Here is a 21,908-nt window from a genome sequence, read left to right as displayed (position 1 = left end):
TTTAATTTTTTTAAGCATCATGATGCTTAAAAAAAAAAAAAAATTCCTTTAACAATCAACTACCTGCCAGTAAATTGAGAAGAACTGATCTAGCTAAGCTATACAGTGTATACATATATGTACAACACCTGGGATGTATATATATCCTCTACACACTGTAACATTAACTGACTAACCTGCCTGCTCTATCTACCTAGAAAAAATTACACTCTCTCTCTGACTAATCTCTAACCAGCGTCGGAACACACTACACAAGGCCGACCTGCAGGCTGCCTTTTTTAGTGTGGGGCGTGTACTAAACCCCCTGAGCCATAATTGGCCAAAGCCACCCTGGCTTTGGCCAATTACGGCTCTCTGTACTGACGGCGCTGTGATTGGCCAAGCAAGCGGGTCGTAGTGCATGCTTGGCCAATCATCAGCGCGCAATGCCGCAGTGAATTATGGGCCGTGGCGCGTCACTCGAATTTGGCACGAACGACCCGTTTTGTTCGTATCTCGACGAACGATCGAACATACGATGTTCGAGTCGAACATATGTTCGACTTGAACACGAAGCTCATCCCTAGTGGTCATCATTGCCGCATATCAGTGGCCATCATTGCCGCATATCAGTGCAGTCTATCAGTGCAGCCTCATCAGCGCACATCAGTGAACCCAATTTTTATTTGGTAAGAATAAAATACAAAATATGCATTGAAAAGTTTTTTCTCTATCTTGTCTTCTTAACATTTGGTAGTCATATCCCACGGACCGTATGTCCGTGTTCATCCGATCCGGCAGACAAATAGGATTTCTTCCGTCTGTAAATGCGGATCTTTGCGGAGGCGGACAAATTACGGGTGTCAGCGGATGTTCATCCGCTGACACCCGTAATCACAAAGGGACCCATGTATGTCCCGTTTTCATCCGCAAACAGACGGATGAAAATGCGGACATACGGTCCGTACGTGTGAAAGGGCCCTAAATCCTCTAAATGTGACAGGTTCCCACTCAAACTGTTTGCTAGTGAGATGGTGACCACTGGTGTTTAAACAACCAGTAATGTATTCCAGCCCGGCCCATTCAAATGTCAGCCAGGCATTTCCATTTGACATCTTGTTCCCTGCCTTTTTGAGCTGTAAAGTTTTCTGCTATTGATTTATATCAATAACGTTTGTTGGATTTCCTGCTAATTGGAGTATGGTCAACCTCTTGGAGTGTCACCATATTTGTGGAGTATCTGATGGATTTCAATCAGATCTGTACCCGATTGCATGCTTTTGGGGGGGGGGGGGGGGGTTGAGGGGGATTTACCTGGAGCAGGGTTGGTTTAACATCTATTGACTTGGTATGGGGTTCCCCCGAAAACCTTAAGGTATAAAATGCAAATAAGGGTCCCCAGGAGATGTTAGTGACCAAATATGGATTTTGTGCGTGAGATCCCCCTTGACATCCATACCAGACTCTCATCAATGATAAAAGTCTGGTATGTATTTTTAGGGATCCCCATAGTGTTTTTTTCTGTGTCGGGTTAGCCCATTAGCAGCTATACCAGACCCTTATCATGGATAAGGGTCTGCTATATAGTAGATAAAGTTCAAAGCAATATTTCCAACACACATGTTCCTGAGGAGTGAATTGAGTCATTCCAGTCTTCAGCCTGTGGTTGCTGCAGAACCTAGACAAGAAATATGTCACCAGTACACCAGGGAACACCATAAAAGGGTCCAAGACTTTATTAAACGATCACATCATTGAAGAAGATAGTGATGTTTCGGAGCCATGCTGGGAGTGGCTCAGAGTTAGCAGCTGATGATTCACAGGCAGCATCACTAAGACCTCCCCCTTCTTTCTAGAGCCTTCTGGAAGGTTCTAGAAAGAGAGGAGGAAAGGAGAGGTGGAGCTTCCTGGGATTAAGGAGCCCTGACCAATCCCCAACCTGGATTAGCAGGGGACAGACCTCCTTTAAAAACATAGAGTCAGCCCAGCTGGGGAGGAGTTGTCAGGTGGAAGAACTGAGGATGGAGTACTAGGCTGTCGGGGCCTTTGAAGGAGCTCCTCGGTTTGGGGGGGGTGACTCAGGTGCAGGATGGAGCCCTCCAGGAAATCGTGGAGGCTCTGAACAGGGGACACAGGAGGAGCAAGAGAGGAAAGCAAGAGCTAGTACTGCCGGGCAAGTGTTAAGGAGGGAACCACCAGTTGCAGCCAGGAGGGCTGGTGAGTGACATGTGCAGTCAGAAGGATTGGAGAGGCATGCCAGAGAGGACTGAAAGGAAACAGTCAGAGCTGGGTGTGGAACCAGTAGGGAGGATTGCAATGTCATGAGCAGTGAAGTCGGGCAACTGCAGCCAGGAGGGCTGTCAGGTCTGAATAGGACTGACTGGGAGCAGTAGTCCACCTATAGGACAGCTAGCACAAAAAAGACTTTCTATTTTCTGCTACACCATAGGGGCCTGCGGTCCCTGCCTGCAAAAGGCAAGTTACTTAGGTCTGGCTGAGCCAGTGTCAGGCCTAAACTTGTGCTAGCTGCTCCTGGGAGATCAAGAGTTGTGCAGGAGGGAGAGAGAGAGAGCAATAGACTGCAAGTAAGATTTGTGCAGGAGGAGATTGGAGAAGTGTTGTGTACATAGTTGCCCCGATGGATTGATATACAATCCGCCAATTGAGTGATATACAATCCGCCAATTGATTGATATACAATTTTGCTGGGCATCTCATAATTACCTTACCCCATCCAAGTTAAATTCCATAATAAAAATAGTCAGAAAACCGTCCATGTGCTTGTTGAGAATGACTGAGGAGTGAACGCCGAGCTGGGCAGGGTGACAGGTGGGCCACATCACTTAGCAGCCCCTACGGCAGTACCGCTACACATTTTTATTGTTTCATTGTCCGCATTATTAACCACTTAAGGACCACCTCCTGCACATATACGTCGGCAAAATGGCACGGCTGGGCACATGTACGTACAGGTACGTCCTGTACTAGTACCCAGCCGTGGGTCGCGGGCGCGCTCCCGCGACCCGGTCCGAAGCACCGGGACCGTGGGACCCGCGGACCCGATCGCCGCTGGAGTCCCGCGATCGGTCCCCGGAGCTGAAGAACGGGGAGAGCCGCGTGTAAACACGGCTTCCCCGTTCTTCACTGTGGCGGCTGCATCGATCTTGTCATCCCTTTTATAGGGGGACAAAATAGATGACGTCACACCTACAGCCACACCCCCCTACAGTTGTAAACACACTTAAGGGAACACATAACCCAACAGCGCCCCCTAGTGGTTAACTCCCAAACTGCAACTGTCATTTTCACAATAAACAATGCATTTTAAATGCATTTTTTGCTGTAAAAATGACAATGGTCCCAAAAATGTGTCAAAATGGTCCGAAGTGTCCTCCATAATGTCGCAGTCACGAAAAAAATCGCTGATCGCCGCCATTAGTAGTAAAAAAAAAACAATTAGTAAAAATGCAATAAAACTATCCCCTATTTTGTAAACGCTATACATTTTGCGCAAACCAACCGATAAACGCTTATTGCGATTTTTTTTTACCAAAAATAGGTAAAAAAATGATTTTTATATATATTTTGGGGGATATTTATTATAGCAAAAAGTAAAAAATATTGCATTTTTTTCAAAATTGTCGCTCTATTTTTGTTTATAGCGCAAAAAATAAAAACCGCAGAGGTGATCAAATACCACCAAAAGAAAGCTCTATTTGTGGGAAAAAAAGGACGCCAATTTTGTTTGAGAGCCACGTCGCGCGATCGCGCAATTGTCAGTTAAAGCGACGCAGTGCCGAATCGCAAAAAGGGGCAAGGTCCTTTAGCTGCATTCTGGTCCGGGTCTTAAGTGGTTAAATTGTTGTTCCCCATCAAGTAGAATTTTTATTTGCTTTGGTACATGTTCTTCAGGGCAGTGCCCAGACCCCCGTGTCATTTATTTGAGAATCCCTCGCAAGGTGGAAAATCTATGTGCAGGGTGAGGCTGAGAATTCCAATATCTATAATTGTACAATAAAGGATTGCAGAGCTACCTGACCTTTAGTTGTAATAAGCATGTAGGTCAGGTAACTGTGATGAGCAGGGTCCGCCCTTGAAATACCTGAGCCGAGATGCACAATTAAGGCAGCGACTATGTGCGACCTAGCGGAATGAGCAGTGGAGATTTTCCCGTATCCAGATGGTTGAGCAGGTCTTAACCTGCATGGATTTTATGTGATAAGCTATGTTGCCAAGAATCCTTGTGAACATAAGATTTTATTATACAATAAAGTTGTATTGAAGATTTCACACCAGGTTGATGTGCTTTCTATTTATTCTTTAGTGTTGCGCAGTTAAAAAAAAAACTCTCATCATCGAGAGGGAGGTAAAATAAAAACCTCCGGAGAAACCTTGACCAGTTTTGCAATACAGATAAAAAACTAATTCTCTGTGACACCCCCCACCCCCACACAAGGGTTGTCTAGTTGTAATGCACAACATAACAATAAACCAAAGTATGCGCAACATGACCATGAAATAAAAATGGCCTGGATTCAAAGAGATCTGCGCTCTATTTGCGGAGGCGCAGGGCAACGATTTTGCCCTGCGCCCCCGCAAATATTTTGCGCTGCCCTCGATTCACGGAGCAGTAGCTCCGTAAATTGCGAGGGCCCCCCCGGCAAAATTGCCCGGCGTAAGCGCGCGATGTAAATGATCCCGCCGGGGGCGGGAATCATTTAAATTAGGCGCGCTCCCACGCCGATCGTAAAGCGCATGCGCCGTCGGGAAACTTTCCCAACGTGCATTGCGGCAAATGACGTCGCAAGGACGTCATTTGCTTCAAAGTGAACGTGAATGGCGTCCAGCGCCATTCACGTATCACTTACGCAAACGGCGTGAAATTCAAATTTCACGACGCGGGAACGGAGGGTATACTTTAGCATTGGCTGCCCCTACTATTACAAGGGGCAGCCTTACGCTAAAGACGCCGTACGGAAACTCCGTAACTTGCGTACGCAGGGCCCGCGCAACATTGTGAATCGGCGTAAGTATGCAATTTGCATACTATACGCTGACTACAATGGGTCAACGCAAGAATGCAGCCTAAAATCGGCGTGGCATAAGAGCCTTATGCCACGCAGATTTTAGGCTGCAGTCAGCGTAAAGAGTTCTCTGAATCAGGAGAACTCGTTACGCCGGCGCAAATCAGCAATTGCGCTGCGTAACTATGGTTACGCAGGCGCAATTGCTTACTGAATCTGGGCCAATGACCTTACCCAGATGCAGTCACCTCAAGCAAAATTCATAATTCAGATTTATAAAATCAAAGATACACTTACATTCGGATGTGTCTGCCCTGACACAGCATTGGCGTCTATAGTATTGTCTCCAAAACAAGCCCCGACTGTCGCGTTTCGTCCTGCTGGTGTCTTTGGTGTATCTTTGATTGTATATATTTTGGATAAAGAGGGTTTTATGCAATGTTTGTACCTATGGTCTCGAGTATGATGGTGGTGATTTAAAAACAAGATCAGAGAAATGTATCCTCATACTGGCTGGAGGAGCTTGTGTTTGCCATTTGGAATATGGAGAAAGCCTGTTGATTGTGAGCCATGGTGAGTAATTTGTGTGGAAGGTGGAGGAGACATGGCGTGAACACTGGGAATCAAGAAGAATATGGGCTAGATTCAGAGAGAGTTACGCCGGCGTATCAGTAGATACGCCGTCGTAACTCTGAATCTATGCCGTCGTAAATGTAAGTGTATTCTGGAAACCGGATACGCTTAAATTAGGCTAAGATACGACCGAGGTAAGTCTCTTACGCCGTCGTATCATAGGGTGCATATTTACGCTGGCCGCTAGGGGGCGCTTCCGTTGTTTTCGGCGTATAAGATGCAAATGAGCTAGATACGCCGATTCAGAAACGTACGTGCCCCTCTGCGGATTTTTTTACGTCGTTTACGTAAGGCTTTTTCCGGCGTAAGGTTACTCCTGCTATATGAGGAGTAACCAATGTTAAGTATGGACGTCGGGACAGCTTAAAATTTTGCGTCGTTTGCGTAAGTCGTTCGCGAATAGGGCTTTGCGTAAATTACGTTCACGTCGAAAGCATTGACTATTTGCGACGTGATTAGGAGCATGCGCACTGGGATACGTTCACGGACGGCGCATGCGCCGTTCGTTAGAGACGTCATTTACGTGGGGTCATGTTTTATTTACATAAAACACGCCCACCTCTTCTCAATTTGAATTTGGTGCGCTTACGCCGGCAGATTTACACTGCGCCGCCGTAACTTAGGGCGCAGGTTCTTTGTGAATCCAGCCCCAGCCTCACTAAGTTACGGCGGCGTAGCGTATCTGAGATACGCTACGCCCGCACAAACTTACGGCGGGCTATCTGAATCTAGCCCTGTATTTCTTGGAGCACTGCCACTTTTATGGAATTCATTTTTTGCACATAATTTAGCATTTTATCAACTTCTCTATGGAATCATTTTTACACATGATTTTTTTCACTCAATTAAATTTAGTGGAGACTAGACACTGCTGATCCTGCCTGGTTCTGCCCCCCCCCCCCCCCGTAAACTGACCACGATTTATCATGGCTGCTGAGCCCTGACACTGTGGTCAGTTTATGTGCCTCCGTCATCTAAAGCTCTCATCTGTCCTCCCCTCCGCCTGTCAGCTCTGTCCGCTCCCGCCCCTTCCCCTCCTGCTGCTACCTTAATTGTTACATAATTATGCAATCCCCTTTTATAATGATATGTGCCCCAGTTTCTGTGCTATATAAAAAATATGACGAGTTCTACCTCATATCAGAGTGTGTCCCGGCGCTCATGTGATTGCTCGGCTCTCTCCTCCTCTCCTCCCCGGCTGACATCAGCGAGAGTTCTCGGGCCCTTCCACCGTAGTTGTCAGAATGGGAGAGGAGAGAGCTGAGCAGTCATGTGAGCGCCAGGGGACGCTCTGATATAAGGTAGACACCTGATGGGAAGAGGTAAAACTTGTAGTCAAACTAAAGGTGTTCAGGCAACAGCAGGTGTACAGGGTTTCTAGAATCCTTATATGTAACCAAATCACCAAAATAACCCAGAAATTCGTATTTAACCCAGAACATCTGAATTTCATAAAATTTGGTTTAAATCTAACACCATCCACATTTTAAGATTAGTATTTCATCGACTTAGTTACTGCCTTTTGAAAAATTCCTATAACTGCTAGGTTCTTTCTAGAACATGTTGCCCAAAACTGGACCCCATATTCTGGACTCCATATTACCACCGGTATAAATCCCCAAATGATTTATACCAATGGTAACATTATATCTTTTTCCACATTTGCATTTCCCTTTTTAATCAAATAATTTATTTACTTTAGCAGATGCAACTTGACATCAAGTGGTGGTCCTTGATTTACTGCTAACCAGCATGCCTAGCTCTGTTGTGCCTAGATGTATTATATATAATTTAGGGGTTACTGCTATCACCAAGGCTGAGTTTTATAACCCTACTTATGTTATTAAATTGAATTTGTCATTTTGTAATCACAGCTAAACTTACATAGCTGCCATGAAAAGAGATTTTCTACAATCTATGGGCCAGATTCACATAGAATCCGCGGCGGCGTAGCCATTTACACTACGCCGCCGCAACTTATTGGAGCAAGTGCCGTATTCTTAAAGCACTTGCTCCGTAATTTGCGGTGGCGTAGTGTAAATGGCCCGGCGTAAGGCCGCGTAATTCAAAGGGGGCGGCTTGTATTTAAATTAATGCGCCCCCGCGCCGATCGAACTGCGTGTAAAAATAGCCCAGTGCGCATGCTCCAACTCACGTCGGAAAACGTCAATGAAGCCGACGTGAGCGTCATTTCCGCAAATCCCTATATGCGAACGACTTAGGAAAACAACGTAAAAAATTCAAATTTCGTCGCGGGAACGACGGCCATACTTAACATTGGCTGCGCCTCATAGAAGCAGGGGTAACTATACTCCGGGAAAACCCTTACGTAAACGGCGTAAAGTGACTGCGTCGGGCCCGCGTACGTTCGTGAATTGGCGTATCTCGCTGATTTACATATTCTCGCCGTAAATCGACGAGAACGCCCCCCGCGGCCATTTTAAAAATGCAGTTAAGATCCGACGGTGTAACACAGTTACACCTGTCGGATCTTAGGCATATCTATGCGTTACTGATTCTATGAATCAGTCGCATAGATACGACCGACGCAACTCTGAGATACGACGGTGTATCAGGAGATACACCGTCGTATCTCTATGTGAATCTGGCCCTATGTTTGCTTACCAGGCCTAAAGTTGTCACTCCTTGCACCCCTACTGGCTGCAATCAGTTATATGGCGTAAATGTCCTTGACTTCCATTGCAAAGCATGTATGATTCTGAAAGAAGGCTATAGTAACTTTATAGGAAGACCTCAATAAAATAAAGGGGTGGGCAACTACATAGTTTAATACAGATAAATGTATAGTAATGCACTTGGGGACTAAGAATGTGAATGCAAGTTCCTGCGGCATTCCCTCTGTCCACCTCACATGTCGTCCCTCTCTGTACTTCTCCCACGGCATCCCTCACTTTCCTCTTCTCACGGCGTCCCTCTGTCCTCTTCCCATGGGATCCCTCTGTACTTCTCCCACGGCATCCCTCTGTCTTCTTCCCATGAAGATGACAGGGCGGGTCTTAAAAAGGAAGGGGTGTAGCCTTGACAGGAAGGGGTTGGTGATATTTAAATTAGGTGGTGTGCGAGTTTGGTCAGGCCATGGACAGCACAGAACTGAAATACACCACTGCATTAGGGGGAGAACTGAGGATGAAAAAGGATCTGGGGGTCCTAGTGGATGAAAAACTAAGCAATAGCATGTAGAACAAAACTGAAGCAACCAAGGCCAGCAGAATATTCGCATGCATTAAAAATGGTATTTACTGAAGAGATAAATCTACAATGAATCTGGTTCGGCCGCATCTTGAGTATGTCATCCAGTTCTGGTCAGTGGTCACCAGTATGCAGGAAAGATGTACAGGAACTGGAGAGAGTCCAGAGAAGGGCAACAAAGATGGCTGGAGAATCTCATTTATGAAGAACGGCTGCACATATTAACCCCTTAACGCCCGCCGCACGACTATTTACGTCCGCAGAATGGCACAGACAGGCAGAAGGACGTATATATACGTCCTTGCCTTATAGCGGGTGGGGGGTCCGATTGGGACCCCCCCCCCCGCTGCGTGCGGCGGGCGGGTTCCCTCGGGGAGCGATCCGGGATGACGGCGCGGCTATTCGTTTCTAGCCGCCCCCTCGCGATCGCTCCCCGGAGCTGAAGAACGGGGAGAGCCGCATTTAAACACGGCTTCCCCGTGCTTCACTGTGGCGGCGTATCGATCGAGTGATCCCTTTTATAAGGGAGACTCGATCGATGACGTCAGTCCTACAGCCACACCCCCCTACAGTTGTAAAGACACACTAGGTGAACACTAAATCCTACAGCGCCCCCTGTGGTTAACTCCCAAACTGCAACTGTCATTTTCACAATAAACAATGCAATTTAAATGCATTTTTTGCTGTGAAAATGACAATGGTCCCAAAAATGTGTCAAAATTGTCCGAAGTGTCCGCCATAATGTCACAGTCACGAAAAAAAATCGCTGATCGCCGCCAATAGTAGTACAAAAAAAAAAAATGCAATAAAACTATCCCCTATTTTGTAAACGCTATAAATTTTGCGCAAAAACCAATCGATAAACGCTTATTGCGATTTTTTTTTACCAAAAATAGGTAGAAGAATACGTATCAGCCTAAACTGAGGAAAAAAAATGTTTATATATGTTTTTGGGGGATATTTATTATAGCAAAAAGTAAAAAATATTGAATTTTTTTCAAAATTGTCGCTCTATTTTTGTTTATAGCGCAAAAAATAAAAACCGCAGAGGTGATCAAATACCACCAAAAGAAAGCTCTATTTGTGGGGAAAAAATGACGCCAATTTTGTTTGGGAGCCACGTCGCATGACCGCGCAATTGTCTGTTAAAGCGACGCAGTCCCGAAATGTAAAAACCCCTTGGGTCTTTAGGCAGCATATTGGTCCGGGGCTTAAGTGGTTAAAAAGCACCATGATAGTTACATAGTTTGTCTGGTTAAAAGAAGACACAAGTCCATCCTGTTCAACCAATAAAAGGGGAGGGGGAATCATACAATCCCATATACACAATCCTATACAAACAGTTGATCCAGAGGAAGGCAACAAACCCCAGTAAAGCATGATCCAATTTGCTACAGCGGGGGAAAAAAAATCCCCTCAAGAGGCAATAAGGGGACCCCAGATCCTGGACGAACCCCCATATATATATATATATAAAAAAAAATAGTGTTACTCAATGTAAATACATCAATACATCAATCATGACATTCGACAGACCCGAAAAATAGAAACAAATAAAAACGCTCCGCCTCCTGGGAGGCCTCCTGCCGACTGGTTGCTCTGAGTTTTGACAGTTCTTATATAGGCAAGGGGCCAACCGGCTATGTCACCCAGTGGCACTGCCCCTTCTGACGTCATGTGACTACAAAAGAACTGTCAAAGCGCAGAGCGGGCAGCAGGGCTGGACTGGGACAGAAATTTGGCCCTGGACTTTATTCAGACTGGCCCACTTTGACAGGTCTCTCCCATGGCAGCCTGGCAACTCCCGCACCCCCCCGGTCACCCAAGCCCCCTCTCTCCCTTCACTAGCCGTTCTACTTTATTAGAGTAGAATGGCTGGTACTGGTACTTATAGGCAGTACCAGTGGGGAAACTAGACATTATTTCACCCAGGGCAAAGAATCAGTTCCGTGCCCCCCTTATGGGACAAGATTAGGCAGAAGTGAGAAACTCCCAGGCCATAGCTGTTGAGTCAGCTGTCTGTCCCCTCCCCCTTGCTCCTCTGTCCCCCCCCTGCTCCTCTGGTCCCCCCCTGCTCCTCTGGTCCTCCCCCTGCTTCTCTGTTCCCCCCAGGTGAGCGCTGTGGGAAGGGAGAGACAGAGGAGCAGAGGGGGGCGGCAGTCCGCTGTCACTGAAGCTGGCCCACTGAGCCATCTGCCCACCGGGAAACTCCCTGTAGTCCCAATGGGCAGTCCATCCCTGGCGGGAAGTCAGCAGGAGATATATTTGTTTCTATGTTTTGGGTGTTGTGATTGATGATGGATTTACATTGAGGGAAACTATTTTTTTTTAAAAGGAGCTTGGTGAGAGGGTGACAATAGTCGGTGTGATTATTCACAAATGGAAGAAACACAAAACAACGGTCAATCTCCATATGTCTGGGGCTCCATGCAAGCGGAGTTTCAATGATCATGACAACGGTGAGGAATCGGCCCAGAACTACAGAGAATCTTGTCAATGATCTCAAGGCAGCTGGAACCATAGTCACCAAAAAAAACAATTGGTAACACACCACACCGCGAAGTACTGAAATACTGCAGCGCCCGCAAGGTCCCCCTGTTCAAGAAAGCACATGTACAGGCCCGTCTGAAGTTTGCCAATGAACATCTGAATGATTCAGAGGAGAACTGGGTGAAAGTGTTGTGGCCAGATTAGATCAAAATCAAGCTCTTTGGCATCAACTCAACTTGCAGTGTTTGGAGGAATGCTGCCTATGATCCCAAGAACATCATCCCCACTGTGAAGCACGGAGGTGGAAACATTATTGTAACGGTATTAGAATGATATCCCCGTCAAGCATTCCCTTCTCCCCATACAAGAACATCCCCTCCTGGAATCGCCATAATAAGCCACACATGCCAAGGCTTAATGCTGGAACAAGAGACTTTAATGACACAAAAACTCAGCTTATATGTGGTTACAACCTGTTAGGAACAAGAAATCTCCGCCCCCCCTCACACAGTGGGGTTTCCCATACAGATTATAGGAGACAAGTCGGAGCCGACCATGCAGACACATTTCTTTAGATAAAGACATCAGTGGAGTTAATTACTACACTGAAGCAATCAGAATAATTAACATACCACTTCTCTAATCATTTAGCCTGATGATACAATACACATCTTTTAAGGGTAAACACAGATCTTCTTCACACAACACAATAGATCAATTAACGTTTAGAATAGTGAGGGGACATTAGCACTTCAATAACCTGTTAGAGGAATGAATCACACATGAAATTCCTTTCTATCATGGCTAGCAGGGAGCATTAAACTGAGACATATAGGCAAATGCATCACAATGGCCCCCCTTTTTCTCCCTGCTCCGGCAAACCCGGTTGGACCTTCCCTGGTCCAGTAGGGTTGACGGGTTCAGAGCTTTTAGTCCGAGGTTAACTCGTTTGGCGTAACTGACCTCCATTGGCAACTGCTTCAGACTCAGGTATGCCACCGGGTCGTCAGATCACACGCCGGTCAGTCCCCAAGTCTTTGTGCGATCTGCAGAGTCACCAGAAGTCAGTGTGAAGACGGCGAATGGGTCTGTGCGCCGCCATCTAGGTGTCCCGCTATGGGAGGGGGCAGGTTATGGCTCTGAAGTGACAATCACAGGAGATTCATAAAAAGAAAAAGTTATATTTGTTGAAATGCTGTAGCACTGGTGCTCAGAGTTCGGGGGGGGGATCAGTGCCCCATAGGGTCAGCCACCCTCTGCTCCCTCCGCAGCCGCCGGTTCTCCTCTTTGAGCTTCTCCAGCTCCATCTCCAGTTCATGGAGCCTGGGGGGGTCAGCCTGCTGTGACCTCAGGTGGTTGTTCTCCTCCTCCATGCGGCTTATGCACTCCTCCAGCTCTATGTACTCACGGATCAGCTCCTGCTTGCTCATGTCCTGCAGGCTCTCCACGTGGTCCTTCATCATCAGGAACTGGGTGGTGGTGTAAGGGGCCACCGGTGGGCCCTTGGCGAACATCTCGGCCCGCATCTGGGACGCCCGCTGCGACTCCCTCTCCTCCAGTCGCTTCTTCTCCTCCCAGGTCAGCTTGTTATACGGCTTCCACGACTTCTTCTTTTTGGTTGGTAGCCGGCGGTGCCTCTTTCTGCCCCGCTCCCTCCAGGGCCCCTCCGGCTCATGGCTGTCACCCATGACCAGCTGACAATGGTGTTCCCTGTTGTCCGTAATAACAGATTGTACCGTGAGGGCTTCGTAAGGGGTGCCCAATGGTTCTTCCTGACCCAGCTCCTGGAGATCCCAAGCCGAGTCTACACAATGGGCTGCTGCTGGTGGGCGGTACCCAGGTTGAGACCAATTTGACCTGGTGTTGTTGTTAATGGGGCAATTCTGCTTGAAGTGACCCAACTGTTTGCACCGGAAGCAGCGTTGTTCGTTGTCCTCCTGGCGTGGATAGCGAGGGCTCGATGTCATCGGTCTGTTAGGCGGTTGGTATCTAGCGGCTGGTGGGTGTGAGGGCGCCGTTGGTCGTGGAGGTTGTACCCGTGGTGTGACCTGGTTCGTCTTGCGAGTATCCGCATATTCATCCGCCAATTTCGCGGCCTCTGGTAGAGTCATGGGCCTGCGATCTCTCACCCAGTCTTTGACGTCCGCCTGGATGTGATTGTAAAATTGCTCCAGGAGCATTAGTTGCAAAATGTCCTCTGCGGTGGTGGCCTGGCTGCTGTTAACCCAGTTAGAGGCCGACAGGGATAACTGGCATGCCCATTCCGCGTAAGAGTCTTCCGTGGTTTTGCGTGAGTCACTGAACTTCTGTCGGTGGGACTCTGGGGTTACTGCATAACGAGCCAGGAGCACTTCTTTAACCCGGGCGTAGCTATGGATATCCTGATCTGGCACGGTCCGGAAAGCATCAGAAGCTTTGCCTGACAGTTTGCCTGACAATATTGCGACCCACTCTCCTCTAGCTATTCGGTGCAGGTTACATTGTCGCTCAAAATCCGCCAGGTAGTTATCAATCTCACAGTCCTTTTCATCAAAAGCTTTAAAAGCGCTAAACGGAATCTTCCTTGCGTCTGCTGTGCTGTACTCACTGTTTGGAGGATGTGCGGCTGCTTGTTGGACTGCTGCCAGTTTTAACTGTAGCTCTGCGTTTACTAACAGGTCCATCACTTTCAGCACCACATCCGGCGTTGGGTTCGGCCCGAACCACGCTAGCTTCTCTCTCATTAGCTTGTTGGCTGGCGATTCCTCTTCCTGAATCACTGGTGTCTCCATCTCTTGCACTGCTGGCGTTGCTGCAATCCCGTTCTCCTGGTCCATCTCCATTAATTCTGCTATGATGACCCGCTTGGTTTTGTTGCTAGCAATCCTTCCACGAACTTCCAGTAGTTCTTCCAGTGTCTGCTTGAAATCCGGATGTAAAGGGGAATAGAAGGGAAAATCCCTCTGCTGCCAACCAATTGTAACGGTATTAGAATGATATCCCCGTCAAGCATTCCCTTCTCCCCATACAAGAACATCCCCTCCTGGAATCGCCATAATAAGCCACACATGCCAAGGCTTAATGCTTGAACAAGAGACTTTAATGACACAAAAACTCAGCTTATATGTGGTTACAACCTGTTAGGAACAAGAAATCTCCGCCCCCCCCTCACACAGTGGGGTTTCCCATACAGATTATAGGAGACAAGTCGGAGCTGACCATGCAGACACATTTCTTTAGATAAAGACATCAGTGGAGTTAATTACTACACTGAAGCAATCAGAATAATTAACATACCACTTCTCTAATCATTTAGCCTGATGATACAATACACATCTTTTAAGGGTAAACACAGATCTTCTTCACACAACACAATAGATCAATTAACGTTTAGAATAGTGAGGGGACATTAGCACTTCAATAACCTGTTAGAGGAATGAATCACACATGAAATTCCTTTCTATCATGGCTAGCAGGGAGCATTAAACTGAGACATATAGGCAAATGCATCACAATTATGCTTTGGGGGTGTTTTTCTGCTAAGGAGACAGGACAACTTCACCGCATCAAAGGGACGATGGACAAGGCCAAGTCTTGGGTAAGAACCTCCTTCCCTCAGCCAGGGCATTGAAAATGGGTTGTGGATGGGTATTCCAGCATGACAATAACCCTAAACACACCACAGAGACAACAAAGGAGTGGCTCAATAAGAAGCACAATAAGGTCCTGGAGTGACCTAGCCAGTCTCCAGACCTTAATCCCAAGGAAAATATGTGCAGAGAGCTGAAGATTTGGGTTACAAAACGTCAGCCTTGAAACCTTATTGACTTGTAGCCAGATTCAGATAGACTGGCTGAATGTTGAGGCGGCGTAGAGTATCGCATATACGCTACGCCGCCGTAAGTCAGAGAGGCAAGTGCTGTATTCACAAAGCACTTGCCTCCTAAGCTACGGCGGCATATCGTAAATGGGCCGGCCTAAGCGCGCCTAATTCAAATGTGGAACAGGGGGGCGTGTTTTATGTAAATAACTGGTGACCCAACGTGATTGAATCCCAGTGCGCATGCGTCGGATAGAATGCCTAAAATACGTCGAACACTGCCTACGACGTGACGTAACTTACGCACAGCCCTATTCGCGTACGACTTACGCAAACAACATAAAAAGATAGGCCTGTTCCGACGTCCATACCTTGCATGGGCTGCGCCACCTAGGGAGCAGCTTTATCTTTACGCCGGCGTATCTCTAACGTAAACGGCGTAACTAATTGCGACGGGCGCATGTACGTTCGTGAATCGGCGTATCTAGTCATTTGCATATTCTACGCCGAACTCAACAGAAGCGCTACCTAGCGGCCAGCGTAAATATGCACCCTAAGATACGAGGGCGTAGGAGACTTACCCTGCTCGTATCTTAGCCTAATTTAAGCGTATCTGGTTTCCAGAATATGCTTAAATTTACGACGGCGTATCCACTGATACGCCGGCGTAACTGTATCTGAATCTAGCTATTGGAGTGGTTCTGAAAAGAGGAGCGGGACAACAAAGTCTGACCTCCTGTGATTGCCAACCAGGGTTTTTCCACCAAGTACTAAGTCATGTTTTGCGAAGGGGTCAAATACTTAAATTGATTTGCATTTTAATGAGTGAAATAAGTATTTGATCCCCTAACTTTTTTGAAATGTGTTTTTCTGGATATTTTTGGTTTTCCTGTCTCTCACTGTTAAAATAAACCTACAAGTAAAATTACAGACTGTTTTTTTTTTTTTTTGTCGGTGGGCAAATGTGCAAAATCAGCAGGGGATCAAATACTTTTTCCCCTCGCTGTATTCTGTGGTCAAAAAACATTTGTTATGACTATTTCGGTGACCAGCCACCACTGTAGTCTGCATGGGCTTCAACCGCTTAAGGACCGCCTCCTGCACATATACGTCGGCAGAATGGCACGGCTGGACACAAGCACGTACCTGTACGTCCTCTTTAAGTGCCCAGCCGTGGGTCGCGCGCCCGCCCGCGACCCAGTCCGAAGCACCGTGACCGCGGGACCCGCGGACCCGATCGCCGCTGGAGTCCCGCGATCGGTCCCTGAAGCTGAAGAACGGGGAGAGCTGTGTGTAAACACAGCTTCCCCGTTCTTCTCTGTGGCGCCGTCATCGATCGTGTGTTCCCTAATATAGGGAATCACAATCAATGACGTCACACCTACAGCCACACCCCCCTACAGTTAGAAACACAGATGAGATCATACATAACCCCTTCAGCGCCCCCTTGTTGTTAACTCCCAAACTGCAATTGTCATTTTCACAGTAAACAATGCATTTTAAATGCATTTTTTGCTGTGAAAATTACAATGGTCCCAAAAATGTGTCAAAATTGGCTGAAGTGTCCGCCATAATGTCGCAGTCACGAATAAAAAAGCTGATCGCCGCCATTAGTAGTAAAAAAAATATAATTAATAAAAATGCAGTAAAAATATCCCCTATTTTATAAACGCTATGAATTTTGCGCAAACCAACCGATAAACGCTTATTGCGATTTTTTTTACCACAAAGAAGAATACGTATCGGCCTAAACTGAGAAAAAATTTTTTTTATATAGGTTTTTGGGGGATATTTATTATAGCAAAAAGTAAAAAATATTGTTTTTTTTTCAAAATTGTCGCTCTATTTTTGTTTAAAGCGCAAAAAATAAAAAACGCAGAGGTGATCAAATACCACCAAAAGAAAGCTCTATTTGTGGGGAAAAAAGGACGCCAATTTTGTTTGTGTGCCACGTTGCACGACAGCGCAATTGTCAGTTAAAGCGACGCAGTGCCGAATCGCAAAAACTGTCCGGGTCCTTTAGCTGCCTAAAGGTCCGGGTCTTAAGTGGTTAAAGTGGATGTAAAGCCACTCTCATCCTTTCTAAACTACTGCCATAGTGCTGATCTATAAGGATATAGACGCCTCCTGCATGTATCCTTACCTGTCAAATGTCTCCCCTCTGTCTGTTATCAGACCTAAAAAACTACAGATTCTGTGGGTGGGTCTGTTGTCTGGAGCTCGGTGGGTGGAGTCGTAATGTCAGTAGATTCCCCGCCCTCCTCTACACTCCCCTTGTCAGCATGCATTTTTTCTTTTGTATTTCTTACACTGAATTCTGCTATGATCACTAACATCCAGTCAAAATCCAGAAAAGTCACCACATGACTTCAGAAAAGGAGTGGGGGTGGGAATTAAAAAAATAATGCCTGTCTCCAGGCTAGTGCATGAGATATGTAAATAACCTGTCACTCACAGCAAGGGGGCGGAACGGACCAAGGTTTTTCTCTGTAAGTCCGTTTTATTTCACTGAACAATAAAAGGAGGATTGCTCAGAGCTGGATTAACTCTGTGTGGCAAGACTGGGCACAGATGATAGGAAATCTTATACTCTACATTGTGACATCAAAATAATAAAAAACAAAAAATTGGGGTTTACATCCACTTTAAGTCTTCCAGTGGCTGAGACAATTAGGTAGATTCACAAAGAGTTAGGCCGGCTTATCAGTAGATAAGCCGACCTAACTCAGAATCTACGCCGACTTATGTTTAAGTGTATTCTCAAACAGAGATACGCTTAAACTTATCTAAGATACGACGGCTTGCGCCGTCCTATCTTAGGTTGCAATATTGAGGCTGGCCGCTAGGTGGCGCTTCCATTGCGGTCGGCGTAGATTATGTAAATTAGTAGATACGCCTATTCACGAACGTACGCCCGGCCGACGCAGTACATTTACGTCGTTTCCGTAAGGCATTATGAGGCCTAAAATCTAATAGATGGAATAGTAATGTTAAAATATGGCCGCCATTCCCGCGTCGAAGTTCGAAATTTTTACGTCGTTTGCGTAAGTCGTCCATGAATCGGGATTTACGTTGTTTACGTCCACGTCAAAATCAATAGGCCCATGTGGCGTACTTAGCCGCAATGCACACTGGGAGATGTAGGCGCCCGGCGCATGCGCAGTTGAAAAAAAACGTCAAAGGTCAAGCCCCATTAACATAAAACACGCCCCCTTACACACATTTGAATTAGGTGCCCTTACGCCCGCCCGCTTTAGGCTACGCCGCCGTAACTTAGCAGGCAAGTACTTTGAGAATCAAGGGCCAGATTCACAAAAGGGATACGCCGTTGTATCTCTGTTTCTATCTATGCGACCGATTCATGGAATCAGTTACGCATAGATATCCATAAGATCCAATAGGTGTAATTGTTTTACACTGTCGGATCTTAGGATGCAGTACCGCGGCCGCCGCTGGGGGGAGTTTGCGTCGCAAACCAGCGTCGGGTATGCAAATTAGGAGTTACGGCGATCCCCGACGGATTTTCGCGTTCGCTATGTCGCCGCTAGTCTAGTTTCCCGTCGCAAAGTTAGTCGTCGTTTTGGGTGCCCTAACTTTAGTCAGCAATCGTATTGCTGTCTAAAGTATGGCCGTCGTTCCCGCGTCGAAATTTAAAATTTAACGTCGTTTGCGTAACACGTCCGGGAATACGGAAGTACGCTACGCGCGTCGCCGTTCGAAAAAATGACGTCACGGCGCGCAAAGCACGACGGAAATTGCGAAACGGAGCATGCGCAGAAGGTCCGGCGCGGGAGCGCGCCTAATTTAAATGGCACACGCCCATTTGAATTGGCCCGCCTTGCGCCGGAGGCCGCCAGCGTAGTTTTCATCGCAAGTGCTTTGTGAATCAGGCACTTGCGATGAAAACTTGCGGCGGTGTAACGTATCTACGATACGTTACGCTGCCGCTCACCTACGTGAATCGGGCCCCAAGTACTTGCCTCGCTAACTTACGTCGGCGTAGCCCAAACACGCTAAGCTACGCCGCCGCAACTTTGCACCATTCTCTCTGAATCTACCTAAATGTTTTCTCAGCACACGACTTCAATAAAGTTAATAGAGTTTCAGGCTCGATTCTAAATGGAGTCTTTTTGGGTCAACAGTTGTGATTGCTGCATAACTCACCCTGCAAGGTGGATACCAGTCCTGTGCTGACCCCGGAGATGATATCGCTCACGATCCATTCCTTCCATTGGTATTTGGGCAGCCAATCCAGTATTGGGAAAATTGATTTGATGATCAGGAAGACTCTTCTAGCTGAACAGCTGCCAGGAATATATGTGAACAAAAGAGTCATTTAATTAAAAATAGTGAGCAAATATCTATAGTTACAGTTACATTCGTTATATACAGGGCCGTCTTTAATGTTGATTGGACTCGGGGCAAAAAAAATCTTGCCCCCCCCCCCCCCATGCAATTTTGCTCTCCACCTGCTCTGAGACATACAATACATATCATCTAGACTTAATAAATTATAGCTTATGATGTAAAACCGAGTGCACCATACTTACCTTCTCACTGTCCTTGTTTTTAAAAAAATCTGACACTTTTTTAATCCTCGACTGCTTTAAAGTGGAGTTCCACCCATTTTTTTTTTTTTTTCTGTGCTGCATGCTCTAATCTCATAGTGTTCAGAATGGACAATTTTTATTTAATTTGTTGCTTGTAAATACCTTTATTTTGTAGTCCTTCATTACTTCCTCCTCCTTATTTGCCTAGGCTATTTGCAAGGGTTTCTGGGATAGGCATCATGTTTCCCAGTAGTCCTTGCAAACCTGACTGAAACCTATTACATTGCTTGTGCACTGAGCATGTGCAAAGCTGAAATCCAGGAAGTCATACAGTCTGGCTTCATGATGCCCACACTTAAGATGGCCACGGTCTATTTCTAGATTATAAACTATTTAAATGCTGTAACAACCTAACAAAACGGACCTTAGTTTACAGACTAACTTTACTAGAATACATTAAGCTTGTGTATTACAGGGGTATTTATATTTAAAAAGTGAAATTGTGGCCGGAACTCCCCTTTAACCACTTGCCGCCCGCCAATGACAGATTGACGTCGGCAAAGTGGTTGTAGAATCCTGACTGGACGTCATATGACGTCCTCAGGATTCTATGCCGCTGCGCGCCCCCGGGGGCGCGCATCGCAGCGATCGTTGTTGCAGGGTGTCAGTCTGACACCCTGCAACACCGATCTCGGTAAAGAGTCTCTCACGGAGACTCTTTACCACGTGATCAGCCGTGTCCAATCACGGCTGATCACGATGTAAACAGGAAGAGCCGTTGATGGCTCTTCCTCACTCGCGTCTGACAGACGCGAGTAGAGGAGAGCCGATCGGCGGCTCTCCTGACAGGGGGGGTTTGAGCTGATTGTTTATCAGCGCAGCCCCCCCTCGGATCGCCACATGGACCACCAGGGATGCCCACCGTGGACCACCAGGGAAGGGCAGATGAAAAAAAAAAAGCTGAAAAAAAAAAAAAAAAAAAAGCTGGAAAAAAAAAAAAAAAAAAAAAGGCTGGAAAAAAAATAAATAAAAAAAAGCATTTAAAAAAAAAATATGCCAATCAGTGCCCACAAATGGGCACTGATTGGCAACATAGGTAAATCAGTGTCGCCCCAGTGTCCATCAGTGCCACCCCACATTGTCCATCAGTGCCACTCTACAGTGTCCATCAGTGCCACCCCACAGTGCCCATCCATGCCCAGTGCCCACCTATCAGTGCCCATCTGTGCCACCCATAAGTAGCCATCAGTGCCGCCCATGAGTGCCCATCTGTGCCGCCTATGAGTGCCCAGTGCCGCTCATGAGTGCCCATCAGTGCCGCCTATGTGTGCCCATCAGTGCCGCCTATGTGTGCCCATCAGTGCCGCATACAAGCGCCGCCAATCAGTGCCACCTCATCTGTGCCCGTCAGTACTACCTCATCGATGTCCATCAGTGCCATCTCATCGGTGCCCATCAGTGCCGCCATATCAGTGCCCGTAATTTAAAGAGAAAACTTACTTATTTACAAAAAAATGAACAGAAAAAAATAATAACGTATTTTTTTTTCAAAATTTTCAGTCTTTTTTTAGTTGTTGCGCAAAAAAAAAAAATCGCAGAGGTGATCAAATACCACCAAAATAAAGCTCTATTTGTGGGGGAAAAAGGACGCCAATTTTGTTTGGGTACAGTGTAGCATGACCGCGCAATTGCCATTCAAAGTGCGACAGTGCTGAAAGCTGAAAATTGGCTTGGGCGGGAAGGTGTATACGTGCCCTGCATGGAAGTCGTTAATGACATACAAGCCTGCAGGACAAGCCACAGCATACGGCAGGCATACCAGGTCGTCTACACATCCAGGTGTGTTGGATACCTGTAGCAGATCACTTAAACTGGAACTGCATTGCCTCTGAGCACCAAAAACACTATTTAATTCATTTGCATTCCCTGCAAAACTCAAAAAATGGACTGGACAAAATTATTGTCACCCTCAATTTAATATTTGGTGGCACGCCCCTTAGGAAAAAAAACTGAAATCAATCCCTTCCTGTAACCATCAATGAGTTTCTTACATCTTTCTACTGGAATTTTGGACCACTCTTCTTTCGCCAACTGCTCCTGGTCTCTCGGATTGGAAGGGTTCCTTTTCCCAACTGCTGTTTTGAGATCTCTCCACAGGTTTTCAATGAGATTTAGATCTGGACTTATTGCTGTAATCTCCAGTGCTTTGTCTTTAAACCATTT

The 21,908-nt window shown here is 46.5% G+C and overlaps 1 protein-coding gene across 1 annotated transcript in view; it reads right to left on the bottom strand.

The window, feature by feature from the left end:
* LOC120909327 (pendrin-like) overlaps window positions 1-21,908 on the bottom strand; it is a 135,110-nt gene that overhangs the window by 89,752 nt on the left and 23,450 nt on the right. The window contains exon 3 of the mRNA XM_040321075.1: window positions 19,300-19,439. Coding sequence (XP_040177009.1) covers window positions 19,300-19,439 — 140 coding nt within the window. The remainder of the gene's footprint in view (window positions 1-19,299; window positions 19,440-21,908) is intronic.

The sequence above is a fragment of the Rana temporaria genome, chromosome 8 (assembly GCF_905171775.1).
Source record: "Rana temporaria chromosome 8, aRanTem1.1, whole genome shotgun sequence".
Lineage (NCBI taxonomy): Eukaryota > Metazoa > Chordata > Amphibia > Anura > Ranidae > Rana > Rana temporaria.
Note: the sequence above shows the minus strand (reverse complement) of the source record. Positions and strands in the feature narration are given on the sequence as shown.